General features: G+C 48.9%; 1 protein-coding gene and 1 long non-coding RNA gene across 3 annotated transcripts in view; one reads left to right on the top strand and one right to left on the bottom strand.

Moving 5' to 3' along the window:
- The window catches only part of LOC142557232 (E3 ubiquitin-protein ligase TRIM45), a 30829-nt gene extending 14020 nt beyond the window's left edge, over nt 1-16809 (top strand). For both annotated transcript variants that reach the window (XM_075668947.1, XM_075668939.1), the window contains exons 5-6: nt 6001-6151; nt 15806-16809. In XM_075668947.1, the coding sequence (XP_075525062.1) occupies nt 6001-6151; nt 15806-15948 (294 nt within the window). In that variant the 3' untranslated portion in view covers nt 15949-16809. The remainder of the gene's footprint in view (nt 1-6000; nt 6152-15805) is intronic.
- LOC142557250 (uncharacterized) overlaps nt 1-16920 on the bottom strand; it is a 35476-nt gene extending 18556 nt beyond the window's left edge. Inside the window, exon 1 of the long non-coding RNA XR_012822747.1 lies at nt 16799-16920. This is a non-coding gene — a long non-coding RNA (uncharacterized LOC142557250). The remainder of the gene's footprint in view (nt 1-16798) is intronic.
- Between the last annotated feature and the right edge of the window lie 3582 nt (nt 16921-20502).

Below are 20502 nucleotides of genomic sequence, written 5' to 3'. Positions count from 1 at the left end.
AAGGTCACTAATGACTTGACCGGTGTCTTCCCTGTTCGTCACTGAGCCTAGTCCCGGAAGCTCGACCGGAAGCTCTTCAGGAACGTTTACCATCATGCACACCACTGCTTCCCTTTGTCTATAAGGTTTGAGCAGATTACAGTGGTAAACTTGCTGTGCTTTCCGCTTTCCTGGCAGACTTACCACGTAGTTAACGTCCGACAGTTTCTGAACAATTCGCGCTGGGCCCTCCCACTGCACGTCTAGTTTGTTGTTTAGCGATGTGCGCAATATCATGACCTCATCGCCAACCTCAAAACGACGGGCCCTGGCTGTCCGATCATAATAAACCTTGGCCCTCTGCTGGGCCTTTGTCATTGCTTCACCTGACAACTCCTGTGCCCTTCTTAAGCGTTCGAGGAGCTTAAGCACGTACTCCACCACGACTGGGTCGTCGCCCCTACCTTCCCATGATTCTCGAAGCATGCGAAGCGGAGATCGAAGCGAGCGACCGTACACCAGTTCAGCTGGCGAAAACCCCGTAGCCGCATGCGGCGCGGTCCTTAAAGCAAACATCACCCCAGGCAGACACAGCTCCCAGTCAGTTTGATGTTCAAAACACAAGGCTCTCAACACGCGCTTCATGACGGAGTGGAGCTTCTCAACGGAATTCGACTGTGGGTGGTACACTGAGCTGTGTAGCAGCTTTACCCCACACCTTTCGAGAAAAGTTGTCGTCAAAGCGCTAGTAAACACTGTGCCCTGATCTGATTGAATTTCTGCAGGAAAACCAACTCGCGCAAATATGGACAGTAGTGCATTAACTATCTCAACTGAGCTGAGTTCTTTAAGCGGCACTGCTTCAGGGAACTTTGTCGCTGGGCAGATCACAGTCAAAATGTGTCTGTACCCCGTGGCTGTTACCGGCAGAGGTCCCACTGTATCAATAACGAGCCGTCTAAAAGGCTCCGTAATGATAGGTACCAATTTCAACGGCGCCCTCGATTTGTCCCCTGGTTTGCCCACCCGCTGACAAGTGTCACATGTCCTCACGAAATGGTCTGCGTCCCGAAAACACCCTGGCCAATAGTACTCTTGCAAGAGACGGTCCTTAGTTTTCTTAACTCCTAGGTGTCCGGACCACGAACCCCCATGTGACAAGCGCAACAGATCCTGACGATAGCATTGAGGCACGACCAGCTGATCGAACTCCACTCCTCGGCGGTCTAGATACTTCCGGTACAGGACTCCACCTCTTTCCACAAAACGCGCAGTTTTCCTGGCGATACCTTCTTTGACATTGCAGCGCACGTTTTCCAGGCTGCCATCCTTTTTTTGCTCGGCTATCAAAGCCGTCCGGCTGACTTTTAGCAACCTATCAAGTCCGTCTGACGTAGGCGCGATGAGCAAATCAGTAGATAGCTCTTCTAACTTTCCCGCGTCGGGATTTTCCTCTCCAGTATCTGGCGCCTTCAACGCTACAGACTCAATTTTATTCTGTTCGGGCGTGCTCTGAATATCAGCTTGCTGCGCCTCTGACCCTTTTTCGTTGTTTGATAACGTCGGCCCCGCAACTACCGCCTTTGCAGCGAGCTCCCGAACCTTCGATCTGGTTAAGGCCTGAACACTAGCTTCACCAAACAAAAGCCCCTTCTCGCGCAGGAGGTGATCGGACCTGTTTGAAAATAGGTACGGGTACTGGGTTGGCAGCATAGATGACACTGCCGCCTCCGTCTCAAGCGCTCCGAAAGGTCCTTCAATAAGCACTTTTGCTACCGGCAGACACACGCTATGAGCTTCCACGGCTTGCTTGATCCACGCGCACTCGCCCGTGAACATATGGGGTTCTACGTAAGATGGGTGAACTACATCCATCGTAGCTGCGGAATCGCGAAGCACTCGGCACTCTTTCCCGTTCACGAGGAGGTCTCGCATGTAAGGCTCGAGAAGCTTCATGTTCTCGTCCGTGCTGCCTATTGAAAAAAACACAACTTTTGGTGTTGTTTCCGGACACTGCGCCGAAAAGTGACCCGGCTTCTGGCACGTATAACAAACGCCCGCTCGCCTCATCTCGAACCGCTTTCTGCGTTCGGCTTCGGCTGCCGTCTCTTTACGTTTGGTCGGATTGCTTTCACTCGCATCCTCACTACGCGTGTCCCCCTTAAATCTCATGGGCGTGAACCTTGGCCTCTCAGACTTGGAGCCAAATTCACCCTTTTGACCGTCCTTAGCTCCGCGAGCTCGACGCGTCACAAACTCCTCGGCTAGCTCAGCGGCTCTAGCCACCGTACTCACGTCTGGCCTATCCAAGACCCAGTATCGCACGTTCTCCGGTAACCGACTATAAAACTGTTCTAGCCCGAAACACTGCAGAACTTTATCGTGGTCACCAAACGCTTTCTCTTCTTTGAGCCACTCCTGCATGTTCGACATAAGCCTATACGCAAACTCTGTATATGACTCACTTTTGCCTTTCTCATTTTCCCGAAACTTCCGACGGAACGCTTCCGCAGACAGCCGGTACTTTTTTAGCAGACTCGATTTTACTTTGTCGAAATCCTCTGCTTCCTCTCTATCCAAGCGAGCGACTACGTCGGCCGCCTCGCCGGGTAACAAAGTGAGCAAGCGCTGTGGCCACGTTTCCCGAGAGAACCCCTGCTTCTCGCACGTTCGCTCAAAGTTAACCAGGAACAAACCAATGTCCTCTCCAAGCTTAAACGGCCGCATCAGGTCAGTCATTTTGAACAATACGCGTTCTCCTGCACCGTGTGCCTGACTTCCATTACGAGCGCGTTCCATCTCTACCTCGAGACGCTTCATTTCCAAAGCGTGTTCGCGCTCTTCTTTTTCTTTCTGCTCTTTAAGTTCGCGCTCCTGTCTTTTTGACCTCTCCTCAATAGTCTCAAGGCATTCCGACAGCTCGTCATCCTCAGCCTCTAACTCAAGAATAGCCGTTATCAGTTCCGGCTTTCTTAGTTTGTCTGAGACATCCAGACCCAGCTCTCTTGCAAGCTCCAACAATTTCGGTTTGCGCAACGACTTCAAATCCATGGCTGCTCTGAATGCTGCTTTCTCTACTGCTTACTATTGTCTTGCCGCAAACTAACCCGGCAGCAACGACAACCACAATTACCAGCTCTGTTTCTGACACTAACAAAAAGCCTGGCAAAGCTCAGTAGAAGAAAGTCCCGCACTCACCAAACCTCGCAGGCAGGAATTCCGCGCAGTCGTTCCGCTGCAGGCAACCAGTCGTCACACAGGGCTCGTTGCACTGCTCCCGGATCGACGTTGAGCTGCTCAGCATACAGTCAACTGCATCTCTTCGCTGCTGGCCTCCGTTGTCGCGATCTCGCCGCTGGCAGACAGTTGTTTGAAGTCGTAGGCGATCCCACCGCTGCCACCAGATATTTGGATCGGACTGCTGGTACGATCTGTTGGGAACTCGGCGCTGACGCCCGTGGTTGTACCTGGGTCGCAAGCCCCAAGGGTAGCGTTGGCCTGGCGGCCTGGGGTACAACTGCAAGCATCCGAAGGTCCCGGCAAAGCATGAGTCGACAGGTAACAACGAAACAACTTGTTTATTTTAACATCGCAAAGAGTTGGCGGTCAGGTTTGACCGAAGTAGAGAGACGGGAGAGCACTTCACTCAACGGAAGAAATCGGAGCCCTCTTCTGGCGTCCGGGGGCAGCTGTTTTTATACTCTCGCAGTTGAGGGCAAGAAGGAACCCCTCAAAAGACGAGCACGTGAATGTACAATGGGCTAATGGTGACGCACACTGTCGTAGCGATGCCGTAGCACCATGTCGTGGCGCTGCGCACGATCTCGTAGCACCTGGTCGTGGCGCTGCGCAGCACACTGTCGTGGCGCTGCGCAGCATACTGTCGTGGCGCTGCGCAGCACACTGTCGTGGCGCTGCCGGTCGGACACAATGACTGTAACGAGAAGATGGTCCCTGCTTTGGCATCGCCTGTTTCGGGCACAATGACTGGAACGAGATCCCTGCTTTGGCATCGCCTGTTTCGGGCCCAATAACTGGAAGGAGATCCCTGCTTTGGCATCGCCTGTTTCGGGCCCAATAACTGGAAGGAGATCCCTGCTTTGGCCTCGCCTGTTTCGGGCACAATGACTGGAACGAAATCCCTAGGCGGTCGCATCGCCGCAGACGCGCCTGGAAACACCTGGCGATGAGTGTTGCGGTGACGACGATCGGGCCAAAATGTCCGCCGCCCCGCCGCCGTCGCGCCGGCAAAACCACGTGTCGCAGGCGAAACGCAACACCACGTAGGAAACCTGCCATGTCATCTGGGTGGACGTTTTGGTATTCCAGGTACCACTTCAGGTTTCTGAGGGTCATTCTCTCCTACACTTTTCGCACAAAGCTCACCAATGCGATCGGCGACTTGCCGGGCTTCAGTACGTAGCAGAACCAGACGACCAATCTTCCAGCCTGCGGGAGGAGTACCAACTCGCCAAAATTCATTACATATATCAAGCAGGACCCTATTCGCCCGCTCATCCAGATTCCACAGCTTTGTAATAAATTGCTTCAGGTCCTGGTTGACGTAATCCGGCAGAAAGCTAGCGTCGCCTTGAGTTCATGGATGGAAAGTACTAGATCTATGCGAGAGTCATGTGGTGGCGGGGAGCTGATGGAACGTGGTAAGTAGTTGGGAGTTGTGAGTAGCCCGGATGATTAGGTGCAGAAATCTGCTGCGACATCAATATCTGGTTGCTGTTGGAAGAGGGCCAGGGCCTTGAATGGGGACCGCTGTACGGAGGATGTCCTAAGCCTCGTACCGTCCTCCACAAGTGCGAAAAGGGCTTACGAAGGTCCAACGATTCACAGAAAGCAGTCCAGAGTTGTGAGTCCAGCTTGTCTAACCGGCGCCGGATCTTGTTTTGTATGTGTCTAGCAGCCCGTAGATCGTCGATTAACTTCGTGCGTCGGTATCTACGTTCGGCACGTCACTTGACTGCTCAAAGCCACTCTAGTTCTATATCGAATTCCTTGCAGCATAACTGCGAGTCGGCCTAGTTGGAACAGATTCATAAAAAAAAAACTTTTTGTGCGCAAACAAACAGGGATGAAGAAAAGGAGCAACACAAGGACGAGCGCTTTCTAACAACTGTTGTTAGAAAGCGCTTGTCCTTGTGTTGCTCCTTTTCTTCGTCCCTGTTTGTTCGCGCCCAAAAAGTTATTTTCTTAAATGAATTCCTTGATTTTCGAAGAGCACATGAGAGTACGTGCAGTGTCGTACACTGTACTCTTGACGGTGTCTTCCAACTTGCACGATAATCTACCTTGACATAAGTCTTCCATGACAGACTGGAATTTGGGCCAGTCTACTTTTTGGATTGTATCTCATGGACTAGGAAGAGGACAGTCCGCTGACATTGACAAGTGCGGGAATACGGTCACTCCCGTGTGCTTCAATGTCTGTAAACCATCCAATACGCCTGACGAGATTATACGGGAGACAAAAGCCAAGTCAAGACAGCTGTTGCATGTGGAACCACGCAAATACGCTGGACTGCCTTCATTTAAAACCCAGTTTGTTGTCGGAGGCGAAGGATATCGAGTCTCAGCCTTTCGCGTTATCTTCGTGCTTCCCCAGAGTGCACAATGAGCGTTGAAGCCTCCTATATTAATCCACAATTCAGGAGATGATGACAGGATGTTTCGTAATTTTTTGTAATAAAATCGACTTGATGGATATAGGTTGGCACCCATAACAGTGACGGTAAGTCTCTTATTCTTTACGGTTAAGCACATGTATTGCTTATCTGTGCAGCGTCAATATACATAATTGCCGACTTGGCATCTCCCTAGCTATAAGCTGTAATGTAATGACAGTGAACAACTTTCGGGCTGGCTTTATCTTATTCGAGCTTTTAGGGACGTATCAAGTCAACAGGTCTCCGTGAGCAACACTTTTCAGAAAAAAATATATTTCGAAGAGTTACTTCTGCGAATCCCTGCGGCTCAATTTCCTTTCATGCTGTTCTTGGATGCTTGCAGGGTAGCCCATTTCTGTTCAGGGTGAGGTCGAGGAAGCCGCGGTGTGAGGGGAGACGGTGTCCTGCTGCTCCTTCACTGGACAGAACTTCTGCTTGCCGCGCAAGCGCAAGTTTTCAGTCTCAGAGCCTGTGTAAACGTCAACGCATTCCAGGTAAGGTATTTCGGGACAAAAAAGGAAAAAAAAAGCAATCATTGAGATGAAGGGGGCAAAAAAATTGCTGAATTTCTCCAACGAAATGCGTAGTCTGTCTCTTTGCCGCTGCGGGGTCTTAGCGAAAGATGCGTATCTGCTCAACATAACCTAGATAAGAGAAAACCTGCTCGCTTGAGCAGTAACGTCCCGCGTGAATTCAATCAAGCAAATAGAAGTGCCCAGTAAGCATATCGCGTCCAGTGGTGGTTCTTAAGCAGCATACACGTACACTGCAAATATAAGCAGCAGTGGCTAAACCAATTGATAGCAAGATGATAAAACGTTGGCTAGGATCCGCAGGGCGCCATGAAATCTTAATTTGTGCCATAGTATTTTTCTTTACTCACGTTTATTTTATGGCGTTTCAGTTTTCTATAGAAAAATGCCGGTCGCAGAGCCGGTTTCGATAACAAGCGAACGAAAATTTGTCCAAAATTTCTCCCGCAGGAGGATTCGAACCGCTGACTGGTAGCCGTGCGCAAGCGGCACGCCCTAACGTACCCAATAAGCTATTGGCGTCCTGCCTTCCAGCTGCCATGTGACTCTCTTCCAAAGGCCATAGAGGAACAGCTGGAGGGCGACCTTTCTACGAAAAGGTTGGCCCAGCACGTGTTAAAACGGGCGCTTTGCACCCACGGCGCGAACACGTCGCCAGTCATTCACGTGCGCGCGGACCCTTCGTAAAGATCTTTTGGCACCATGCGACGCAGGACACTCCACGTCAATCGCCTGGGACGCCGCGTCACTATGTATAGCTCAGGGGACTTGCGAAAGCAAGGGCTGGTATTGCTCTGTTCAGAAATAAATCGAGGCCAAGCAACCTTGAGTGGGGGCGAGAAAGAACATGTGCTGCCAACATCGAGGAACAGGACCGTGCTTTAATGCGCGATTACTATACGGCACGGCGTGCCGAATCTGCCCACTTGTTCCGAGCAGCAACAAATAAAGCAGCCGGGCTGGCGATGCTCGTCGGCGGCCTCGCGCTGCTTCCTATCGCTGCAGGAGTGAGTGCCAGACGCTAAAACTGTATGGCAGCTGGACTATCTCCAACAGCAGTACTTGTCGTTTTTAGACGATTACTTGTGAAAATAAAGGACAAAGAAAAGCAGTGGCAAAACAACAAGAGGGAGAGTACAGAAAAACGAAACAAATGTACGGCAGCATATTCGCACTACAAGTGGCTAAAATCGATCATCGCCGCGCCATTGTCGGCTTTGTAGTTGAACGAGAGACGAGTTTGTCGTGCGGTCACCAACGTCGTGAGCGTTAGCCATAATACCGCGCTTTTCGTTTGCACCGTTTATTCACAAACACGATATATAATAAGCAATTCTAGCGATCCTTTAATTCGCCCTCAACGAGCCTGTGACTGACTATAAAATGGAAGTTGTAAGGAATACATTTTCCTACATTTCATGAGCTATTCCAAAAGACCAACCTCATGGAACTGTTATGAAGCTTACTTTTCGCGGAGTATGTGGCGTAATTTGCATCTACATAATGTGTCTAGCTAGCCGAATGGTTTTCATTATCTTGACATGGGGTCGCCTTTCCTAACAAATATGAATTATTAAGAAACATAAGCACACTGTAATGAATATATAGCTGGCCCATAGGTATGCACGCTTTCCGTGAGAATGAGTGGCAGGTCGGAACAAGGGCTGCAGTTCTTACGTTTGAACGATTGTATGACTGGCGATCGCTGCACCATGAAACCACATTCCCGAAGAACTTACTGCAGTTTACTGCGAACATCAGCAAAGTGCTAGTAGATGGGTTGAAAGTGTCGGCCCGTTCGTTCGCTTATTCGCTCGATCGTTCATTTGTTTATTGATCCGTCTGTCTGTTCTCAAAGATCTTCACCTACGCCGCCGCGCCAGATCTCTTGGTCCTCGGATGCAGCGATGACATGAAGCGAAACAAAGTTGATGGCCCAAATTTAATTTTACTGCGAGCAGCACTTAATAGCTTGGAATAATGGCTGAGCCTGTACACCCAGAGGACTGTATATCTCAAAGATTGGAGGAGTTATTGCAGTTTGGGCAGTTGAGGAGTTTTCAGGAACGGGAACGTGACTATGCTAATATATTCTGCAAAATTATTGCGAGTTTCACACTGCGTTTCACGGTAACGTGATTTTAACTAACCAAAAAAGAAAGTGTCATTAGAGTATGTTCCATTTGCTTTCTGTAGAACACGATGCTTATGAAAATCTTTTGTTAAGAAAAGCTTAATGCATTTCTTAGGTTACGAAAGGTGGATATTAGAGGAAACAGAACAAATGGAAGTGTCATAATAATTTATCATCTCTTCCTAGTAGGAAATTACAATTACTCTCTTACAACTACTTACTTGCTCTCTGCGCACTGAGGCTTTCAGTATGAACTGCCAAAGCAGCTTGACCGCATTTGATACCCTTTGAAGGTGCGTCTTTTGACGCAGTTACGGCGCTTTGGTCTCGTGAGGAAGAAGGTTGGTGGTGGGACTTCGGTTGTGTCACAACAATGTTTTAAACTTTCTTTATTCGAGTCACAAAAAAGGACAGAAGGTTGAAAAAGTAAGATAATGATGCACGTAGAGAGGACGCGCACTTCAAGAGACGTGATTTAAAACCGGCTCCTCAGGCCACGTAATCTGTCATAACTTGAAATAGAGCTGCAGGGTCACGCATCGGTCATCGTGGCCACACAGCCTTCCAATCCATCTCGTAGCTCCCGATTTCTTCATAACGTAAGCATTTTCAGGGTACTGAATCACACACACACACACACACACACACACACACACACACACACACACACACACACACACACACACACACACACACACACACACACACACACACACACACACACACACACACACACACACACACACACACACACACACACACACACACACACACACACACACACACACACACACACACACACACACACACACACACACACACACACACACACACACACACACACACACACACACACACACACACACACACACACACACACACACACACACACACACACACACACACACACACACACACACACACACACACACACACACACACACACACACACACACACACACACACACACACACACACACACACACACACACACACACACACACACACACACACACACACACACACACACACACACACACACACACACACACACACACACACACACACACACACACACACACACACACACACACACACACACACACACACACACACACACACACACACACACACACACACACACACACACACACACACACACACACACACACACACACACACACACACACACACACACACACACACACACACACACACACACACACACACACACACACACACACACACACACACACACACACACACACACACACACACACACACACACACACACACACACACACACACACACACACACACACACACACACACACACACACACACACACACACACACACACACACACACACACACACACACACACACACACACACACACACACACACACACACACACACACACACACACACACACACACACACACACACACACACACACACACACACACACACACACACACACACACACACACACACACACACACACACACACACACACACACACACACACACACACACACACACACACACACACACACACACACACACACACACACACACACACACACACACACACACACACACACACACACACACACACACACACACACACACACACACACACACACACACACACACACACACACACACACACACACACACACACACACACACACACACACACACACACACACACACACACACACACACACACACACACACACACACACACACACACACACACACACACACACACACACACACACACACACACACACACGCGCACACACGCGCACACACGCGCACACACGCGCACACACGCGCGCACACGCGCGCACACGCGCGCACACGCGCGCACACACACACACACACACACACACACACACACACACACACACACACACACACACACACACACACACACACACACACACACACACACACACACACACGCGCGCACACACGCGCACACACGCGCACACACGCGCACACACACACACACACACACACAAGAAAAAAAAGCACCTTCGGGAGAACTGAACGCGACAATCTTAAGAAGTTCGTCTAAAATATGACCTAGGCGGCAGAAAATTACGTTTTGTTTTTGGACGATGTATTTTTCTCAGCCGGCTGATTTTCCCCCCCAATCGATTTGTCGATGTGGTTTAGGAAAGGCTCATTCCAGTTTGGGTGCTTTGAGGGATAATAGAATTCGATTTCTTCGATTTCCTGAGAGAGTAAGAGTGCGCTGTTAGTGTTGCATCGGAGTGTTGTTAGAGCTCTGTATCGTGCTTCTACTTAGCGATAAATTGCAGGCGAATAGGGTCCCTATTTTTAAAAAGACGTCGCCATCGGATTCTAAGAGCGAAAGTGAGCATTGCCCGTTTCTTTACCTCATTGACAAAAATTATCACACCTCAGCTCGGAGAGCCATCGGCTGTATTACACCGTGCCGCATTAGCTTTATCGGTGGTCAGCCGCCGCGCGGGAGCAACTGATTCAGTAGGCAGGATGGTGAGGTGGCGATATTGGTGTAGCAGGAATGCTTTTCAGAGGAGGTGGGGGGGGGCAAGCGGGTGTTATGCCAGGTTTCTTGGTACGCAGAAATTTCGGGGGGTGGGGGTGCACGTGCCCAAAGTGACCCTCCCCTCTGGCTACCTCCGTGGGTGGAGATCATGGCGGGACTGGCTGTATTTGTGGATAACCACTTTAGCATAACGTGTTGCTTGACAAACATGACTCTGGTACGTAGGATTTTGAAAGTTGATCATCAATAATTCTTGGTGATAAGCGCAACAAAGTTGTTTTTTGCAGCACCTTAACAACACAAGTTAAAAAAAAGAAGGAGAGAGATATCATGTGCAGCTGCTTAGTTCCTCTGGAGTGCACAGTGGTTATAGCGCTGCCTGCACGAGTGATGCTCCTGATTATTTCTTGTCGAAGTGCGCTGTTACCACGATGTATACGTATATGAAAGGTATTCTCTGAGTGGTAGAATAGAGATGAGGAATACTAGCAGAACTTCGCCACGCTGCCGGGGCTCAATAGATATCTTTAGCAGAGCGTTTACGGTCCGGTCCGCTCAGGTCAGCGCATCGCAGACAGCCGCACAGAGGGCGCCTGCGCACAATAATGCCGTTGTTCTCATACCGCCATTGATCTATACGGAATTCGTTTCGGAGGTTCGTGAATAAGAAGGTGGTATTCGGCCGCGCGTACAATTCATGGCTTCGGTCGCAAAGTTATGATACTGAAATGAACGCGATGCACACCGGGCCGCAAGAAGGTCGCGGGTCAGTCCGAAATGCTGCCTGCAGGAGTCCACTGCTGCGCCTTCGAGCGGCGCGCTTCTGGCGTCGAGGCTCACGTTGGCGCACGCGCGTCCTTTCGTGACAGCAGCCGTGCATGCTTTCTCGCTTCCGTCGAAAGACGTTGGCAATATCGTTGGCTATAGCTGCCGCAATTGCTTGTGTAGCCACACAGTTTCATAATAATAATACTGTAGAGGGAAAGCAGGTGCTAGTGTCTGCGCGCACCGCCAGTACAGGACTTCTTACAGGGTGGAAATGATAGAGCAGTGCACAGATTTGTCCAAACTTCACGCTTTTGGTTTCTTATTTTAGCCTAATCGCACATTTTTTTTTTTTTGCATGGCAACGATGAGCTACATTTCAAGCCTAATTTCTACCGTCATACATATTTCAGAGCATTCGTAATAAAATGAACTGCCTAAGCCTTCAAACTATTTCCCAATAGTTAGTGTTACTGCCCAAATGTTACCTAGACGTAGCGACACGCGTACCTATAAAGAAAAGGGTAAGACAGGGAGACACAATCTCTCCAATGCTATTCACTGCGTGCTTGGAAGTAGTATTCAAGCTATTAAACTCGGAAGGCTTAGGAGTGAGGATCGACGGCAAATATCTCAGCAACCTTCGGTTTGAAGATGACATTGTCCTGTTCAGCAACACTGCGAACGAATTACAACAAATGATTGAGGACCTTAACAGAGAAAGTGTAAGAGTGGGGTTGAAGATTAATAGGCAGAAGACAAAGATAATGATCAATAGTCTGGCAAGGGAACAACAGTTCAGGATCGCCAGTCAGCCTATAGAGTCTGTGATGGAGTGCGCTTATCTAGGTCAATTACTCACACTCGACCCTGATCATGAGAAGGAAATTTTCAAAAGAAAATGGGTTGGAGTGCATACGGCAGGAATTGCCAGATCCAGACTGGGAGCTTATCACTATCATTGAAAAGCAAGGTGTATAATGACTGCATTTTACCGGTGCTAACATACGGGACATATACTTGGACGTTAACAAAGAAGGTCGAGAAAAAGTGAAGGATCCCGCAAAGAGCGATGGAATGAAAAATGTTAGGCGTGACGTTAAGAGACAGGAAGAGAGCGGTGTGGATCAGAGAGCAAACGTGCATAGCCGATATTCTAATTGACATTAAGAGAAAAAAATGTAGGTGGGCAGGGCATGTAATGCGTAGGATGGATAACCGGTGGACCATAAGAGTCACAGAATGGGTGCCAAGAGAAGGGAAGCGCAGACGAGGACGGCAGAAAACTAGGTGGATGATGAAATTAGGAAATTGGCAGGCGCAAGGTGGAATCAATTGGCGCAGGATAGGGGTAATTGGAGATGGCAGGGAGCTACCTACGTCCTGTAGTGGGCATAAAAATAGGCTGCTGCTGCTGCTGCTGCTGATGATGATGATGTATTAAGAAGTGATGAGACTTATGCGCTGTGAATTACGTGACAGAATGAAGTCATGAACGTAAAACTCATGACTGCTCTAAGAAAACGCTGTGTGGCTGCTGCAGAACAGAGCTTAACCTTTTAGAAACGATGGAACCCAGCCTTTGAGAGGAAAACACCAGGAGAGAAGTAGACACACGCTGTGTCTACTTCTGTCCTGGTGTTTGCCTCTCAAAGGCTGGGTTCCATCGTTTCTAAAAGTATGTACCAACAGGCCCAGCAACAGACTCTTCTAAGAGCTGAACCACATGGAAGAAATAAAAGAAGTTGCAGGATTCTCTCTACAAGAAGTCATATGCCAAGCCGTAGGAAAATCCACGAACTATATATAACCATTATTCCCGTATGGGTCGAACAACCTGCAGCGCCTCATTTCGCTCTGTAGCAATTTTAGCATGAAACTAGACGCGTTTAAAGTATATATATATATATATATATATATATATATATATATATATATATATATATATATATATGTTCCCTAGCACCACAGGCTCGTCACCCTTTCTTCGACGTCAAAAAGCACGCGCGTCCTGACGTCTCGAAAAGTAAAATCCCGTGTGCAGCCGGAGCAATCACCGGCGTTTTCGCCAGAAGCGAAGACCGAGGGTGGCTGCAATTACGAATGGGTGCACATGTGCAAGCAGAGATCTCGACACCAGAAGAGTGCCGCTATAGAAGGTGAAGCATTTTTTCGGGCACTCGAGTTCCCCGCTATAGTATATTTCGTGAATGGAAGTGAATGGAAGCGAGCCGCGACCACTCCAATGCATTTGCAATTTTACGAATATGTGACGACGTCCTGAGATAGTCGCCTTATCAGCTTGTTCATTGGCTGAAGAAATATAATGTAAGTAACATTCCAGGAAAGGCCGTTCTCTAAATGTCAATTCGATGCTGCAGGACGCTGCGCTGCGAAAGAGAGAAACAATACCCAAGAATTAGGGACATTTCGCTCAGTTTCCTTTTTTCGCCACCACATGACGTGTCGAGATTAAAGAATTCGAGAGAGAGAGAGAGAGGTAAACGGGATATGAAAGGCAGGGAGGTTAACTGGATAGGTTTTTGGTTTGCTATCCTGCACTGGGGGAAGGGTAAGGGGAAATGAAAGACGGAAATAATGCCCGAAATTCCCGCTATGACCAATGCCATGACGAACAACTAAAGAAAAAAAAATAAAGAATTGACTCGCCGTCCCGGCCCTGCGAAAGTGGATGTTCAGCGAAGCTGTTGAAAACCACCACTACAACTGCTGATAGAATGCTTTATTGCCTTAGAATAAGGTAGCAGTGGAAGTAATGGTAATTTTGACAGCATGCCGCCGCCCAGAGCGGTGCTGCAACAATGTTAAAATCAGTTGCTGGACTGGTTATATTATATACGAAAGGCTAAGGACGCCACGCCCCACGTCACAAGCTGTCGTAGCCGCGGCAGACGGCGCAACAGTAATCTTTACCGAGATAGGTATGCGAGGAGAGCTCCGCGTTTCGCATTGTTATCAGGACCGCCTTATCAATTATGTGGTGCGGATGCTTGTTTTGTGCTTGTTCTTTACTGAAACGTATGCTGTTGTGTATGTTGTATGCACAATTCCAAAGAATGTATGCGCGGTTCGCTTCACTTTCCTGAGTGCTTGAAGCCTCTGCCTTACGGGGGTACGACCCACTGCTCTTGGTCCTGCATTGCCGCCGGGATCGGCCCCCGTTTCTGCTAACGGACGCGGACACGAAAAATGCCGACCAACGAGAGGCTAACAGCTTGGCTGTAAAATGTAGCTAAAAGCAAGTAAACGAGTGAAGTGAATGTGCAGCATGAGCAAACAGAATATGAAGCGCAGCACGAGACATCGCAAATATATTTAGGATGAGGATGTTTTTATGACAGCCTTGAAACTTTTTATTTCTTTTTATTGCGATAGCAATCATATGGACACTCCAAGCGCATTTTTTGCCGTCGGTGTCGCCTTTGCCGTTGCCGTCGCCGTGATCTTCCGTATAAAGTCCAATGGCGATAACACCGTCGCCGCGCGTCGTATGCTATATGTGCGAGTGAAAGCACACGAGGGAAGCCGACGATCGCGGCTTAATCTGGCGCGCGCGAACGATGCAAGCGGAGAGCAAACGCGCCGTCTTCCGTCGCGCGAAAGGCCGTGGGGGGATGGGAGGTAGGGGGGGGGCGACGTTGTGCTCCGCCAGCAACTGTGCTTTTCGCGAACGGGCGCTAGGGGAACTGATGATCGTGGCTCAATCTCGCGCGCCACATATGGAGGCAAGCGGGAGGCAGCGCCAAGTGCGTACTTTGCACGGCCGCGCGCGGTCCCGCGCGCCGTATCTTGAAAATAATCTGTAGACGGCTCGAACGTTTGTGCACGCTGTGTGCTCGCCACTCTTGCGTTGAAGGGGTAGACCGCACGAAGGTCACTTCGCTCGCTGCTGCTGCTGCCGCGTTGCTCACACTAGCGTTTCGACAGCGAGTGTCCGCGCTCATCGAGTGTGATCTGTTAATGTATCCTCGTGCGCGTTGGCACCATATGCTTGTTAAGTCAGTTTGTGAGCGAATGTTTCTGAGTTTATATGGCCGATAAAACTACTATCCTTACTTCGCATAGCTGTGCACTAATTGGCTATCGCAATCGATGCTTCGCCTTGCGGAAGAAACTGCGACTTTTTTTCCCCTTCTTTTTTCTTTCAGGTGACAGCGAGATAAATGTTCCTCCAGAGCAGACACCCTGGAGCAGCTCACCCAAGCCGTTCCTACAATCTAACCTGAACGGAAGTGACATCATGACTGATGCTTCGTCGAGATCATCGCGTTTGTATCAGTTCACTACGTGACCTCGGAATCAGAAATTGTTATGAGCTCTATGGCTGGAAGAGCAAACATAAGTGACGCCTCATCATTTTAGTTGCAGAGCTACCATCTGCTTTAACATGCCAGTTCTAACAATGACTGCCATTAAAGAGATTGCACAAGCATACTATGGCTGAAGCAAACTACTCAGTTTCTGATAATCTATTCATAAAACTTTCGCTTTTATGCACAGTAGAATAGGAAACGGCAAGGAGGGATTGTTCCAGATACGCACTGACTCATTACTGTCTGCCCAATGGCTCGTCATATGCGAGCCATTGGGCAGACACGTAGCACCGTCAGGCAGACTGTAGCACCCTCAGCTAACGAGTTTGTTGTTTAGCGCGAGGCCATAAGTCATGCTGCTAGTATAGCCGCGTTCGTATTTACTGGGAGCGAAATGCGAAAAATGCCCGTGGAAACTAACAATTTGGTGTAGCTCCAGTTACCATATAAAAACAGGAATTTGTTCAGAATTAACTTGGAGATTAACACTACGACGTCAGTTTACCTTTTTTAAGCAATTGTTATGTCGGCGCCTCCAAGTGGCGCCCGCCATCTCTCTTTCTAACTTGATAATTGTGTACAAAACCATTAAAAATGCACCTCCGTATCCCCATACTACCCGCAAGAAAGAAAGAAAGGAAGGAAGGGAGGGAAGAAGGAAGAAATGAAATGAAATACCGCCGGAATAGGCTCCCACGTTTGCAAAAAGCTAATGTTCCTGAAAAAACTGTAAAGAAAAGTTCGTTATGAATGTCGCACCAGAAATAACACTCACGAATGATGAAACGTGATCCCCCATGTATGTCAGATCAAGAATACATCACTCACCCGTCTTGGTAGCTCATTGCATCACGTTGCATCATTCAACGGCATCGCCGCAAAATCTGCGGCTGGCGCTTGTGTGAATATACGTTCAGACAAGATTGTCTGATTATATATCACGCAGGTTCGATCCTACCCAGCACCGGAAAAAAAGAAGGAAGGGAAGGAAATTACTACGGACGGCGCTGTAACAGCCTGGCGCAGTCTGCTGACACCTGAACGGCGGTTAGCCGTGGTAGGGAGTAAAAGGACAAGGAGAGAGGATAGCAGGGAGGATAGAGTAATACACGTATCGCTTCCTGGACTTGTGAGGCATGTGGTCACGGTCCAACTACTTTTGTCGCCGAGAATAAGCTTGAATTCAGCAACGTCTCGCTGTAACCGATAGAAACATTGCCTTGCATAGTCAATCAGCCACAGTTAATTTTGTATCAATTCGCGATAATGCTTCGGGGCGTTTTTTTTTTCAGTCATTTCAAAGTCCTCCACTCCCGACGCCAAAGAAAAAAAAAAGGAAGACAACAAACGAGAGAGAGAGAGAGAGAGAGAGAGAGAGAGAGAGAGAGAGAGAGAGAGAGAGAGAGAGGAGAGTGGTCTTAAGGGAACGGCAAGGAGCTTGACCAGCGTGAGCCCGGTAGGTTACCCTGCACTGGGGAAGTGGCAAGGGAGATTAAAAGAGGAGAAGGAAGAAAGAAGTTCACAGTTTGCACTGTTACACACGCAAGCGTTGAACACTGAGTCAGTCAAAGGCGGTCATACAGGCTGGTGTATTTCAAGAAACGCACCAGCGCCTTTGTGACAAAAAAACAACAACAACATATTTTTTCATGTTATTTTTTTTTCTACGCATTCCAAATTTGCGCCCATTTTGTATCTCTATAAATGAGACACCCTCCGTATGTGGGCCCTGAATGAAAACAGCTAGCAACCTCTACGTCTGTATATTGTCTTTTCTGCATTTATTGTCTCTAAAGAATAATAAGCTGAAACTGAAACCTGCAGCGGAGCACGGACACCCACGTCAGTCTCAGGTGATTCGGATTGAGGAATTGTGCGGGCTCATCACTCATGATCATACGAGTCTTCAGTCTGATATCTCTGCAACTGAGGGGTCGCTTGCCATAAAATAAATGTGGTGAGCTTTATAGAAATACGTTTAAACATTATTTACTGAATCAACGTTTGTGAGTTTCCCTTGAAAAAATGTGCACGATAATGTTATTTGCGCACCTCGCTTGCGACGAGGTGCTCTTCAGTACTAACACCGTCCGCCGTGCTTGCTTAGTGGCTAAGGTGTTGGGCTGTTAAGCCGAGGTTGTGGGATCGAATCCCGGGTGCAAAAACGCCCGTGTACATAGATTCGGGTGCACGTTAAATACCCCCATGTGGTACAAATCTCCGAAGTCCCCCACTACGGCGTGACTCATAATCATATCGTGATTTTGGTGCGTAAAAACCCATAATTAAATTTTTTAGAACTAACACGAGATTGACATGGTTTGTCACTGTCCTATGGCCAGAGTAACTAATATTTTTATCAGTGAGGCCACCAAGTAATTATTACCCAGTACACTCGCTGTCACCACGTTCGCTAATACCATTGGTATAAGCGTCTGTTCTTGCGACCAGTTATTACTACAGAACAGCTGTGTGAATCCCGGCCTTGAAGTTTAGCAACGTCGTTCTGACGCCGGAACTGGCGATCGGTAGTCAAAATATATAGAGAACGGCATGATTGCGTTTTTATTACAGACGATAACTTTGTTATTCTAAGGCCCGTATTCGCATTTACAAAGTAAGTTGTACGTAGGAAAAGGCGCGAGGCCAATCGTAATACCCAAGGAAGTAATACAAGCGACTAAGGAGGTTGGTAATACATAGTTAGTGCCAACAAAAAGCTGTTTGAACCCATCTCGAAATTTTAAAAATATTATTTTCGTATACCTCAGTGTCTGTGAGTGTTCCGTTCTTTTGTGGGTACTTTTTGACGCTGCTGTCATGCCTGCATTATTTTCGCAAGATACATTTGTTTGGTGGGAGCGAACCACTTTGCAGATCCAAAGCAGTTAGACCTGGAAAGTAAGATTCACTCCATGAGTTCCCGGCCTATTTCCTATTTCACTCATGAACACACGCCCACGATGTTGCGGTAAGGGAGAAAAGCGCAAATGGCACCGAGTGCGGCGAAGAAATGCCGTTCCGAGGAAAAAAAAAAAAAAACGAGCAGCCGCAGCGACAGCGATCTTGGGCGCGGTTCGTCTCGCCTCCCGACGGGCATCAGGCGCGATGGCCCGAGCCCGCGTGCCGATTCCCGAACCCCCCCAAAAAAAACAGCGCCCGCGGCGCCCAGGCTCTTCTCGCTAAGCCTCCGGCGGACACAAAAAGCAGCTGCCGCCGAAAGTCCCGCGTCGCGATTTCGCCGGATCAGCGGCGCCTGCCGCCAAGGTGTCCATTCCCCTAATGAAGAGAGCGCCGCTGCCGCTCATCGCGCGCAACCTAATTTGCCGGAGTCGCCAGCGCGCTGCCTTCGAAATCGCGTTAACGAGATGCCAGAGGCGCGCGCGCCTCTTCGCATTCTTCATGCGCGCCAAGCCGTTAGCGTGTAGCGACTCTCTGCTCGAGCAGGAAGGAAACGCTGGGACCGCATTCGGTGCGTCAGTCCGCCGCTATACACGCCGTCTGCCTAATGCAAGTCACTCGCGGCAGCGGGAGGGGAGCCTTCGCCAGGCACCGGAAAGGCAAGTGCGCCGAAGTGTTCGCACGTCCCCACTATTGTCGTCATGATGTTGAACGGGAAACGCGAGGCAAGAACAGAAATGAACGAACGCCGAGAAATTCCTTCGGAGCCGCGCCGAAGACCGCTGAGCAGCCGCGGTTTGTTAGCTTCGCCTTTCAGCGACTTGGGATTGTGGAAACTTTTTTTGCCAAGTGGATTGAACGTCTTCTGGCCTCTTCCGCGTGTCTTGGCGGGGCCCTCGAGCGTATTACGCTCCAAGCCTCGATACGTTGAGCACAACCTTCTCTCCCAGAGGCAGCGGTCGGGAAGTGGAAGAGGATGTTTCAGCGCCACAGCGGAGGTTCGTCGCAGTGAGCAAGGAGTGGCCAGCAATGCGCTCGCGTAGTCTGAAGCCATTCGCCCCTTACTCCGCGCGTGCTGATCGAGAAGTGCCTACAGAATACGGTGCCGTGTGGGTTCTTCTTTAGCGCATTCTATAGATAAAATTAGCAAGCGTCTTTTTACCTTTATCATTTTGTGCTATCTTTCCGTGCAATCCAGCTTGGCTACATGTTTTATCCGTTCGAAATAAAGAGCCGTGGGCTTCACAATCAGAGCAAGCGTTACCTTCGAGACAAACAAGAACGCTGTTATCGTGTGATCTTCAGCTATTCATGGACTTTGGAGAAACGTGAGTGTGGTTCACTCTTAAAGGGAACACCCAGTTAACAATGCGCTACCTGTTACAACTGAAGCGGGGCATCTTATTTCTTTGCGCACAGATGTCCACGTGACGCAACATGCAAATGATCTTTTTATCTTGCAATGACCAATTCCTGTTTTATTAGCTTGATTTACAATTGAGTGTTCCCTCTAATAGTGGACCATAATGTATATTTGAATTCAGTCTGTGACGGACAGTGTGGCTTTCCTCAAGAAAGCGCTATATGGGCGCGAAATCACAACGGTGCTACAGGTTTAAGGTTGTGGGGAT

This window comes from Dermacentor variabilis, chromosome 1 (assembly GCF_050947875.1).
Source record: "Dermacentor variabilis isolate Ectoservices chromosome 1, ASM5094787v1, whole genome shotgun sequence".
In the NCBI taxonomy this organism is placed as follows: domain Eukaryota; kingdom Metazoa; phylum Arthropoda; class Arachnida; order Ixodida; family Ixodidae; genus Dermacentor; species Dermacentor variabilis.
Note: the sequence above shows the minus strand (reverse complement) of the source record. Positions and strands in the feature narration are given on the sequence as shown.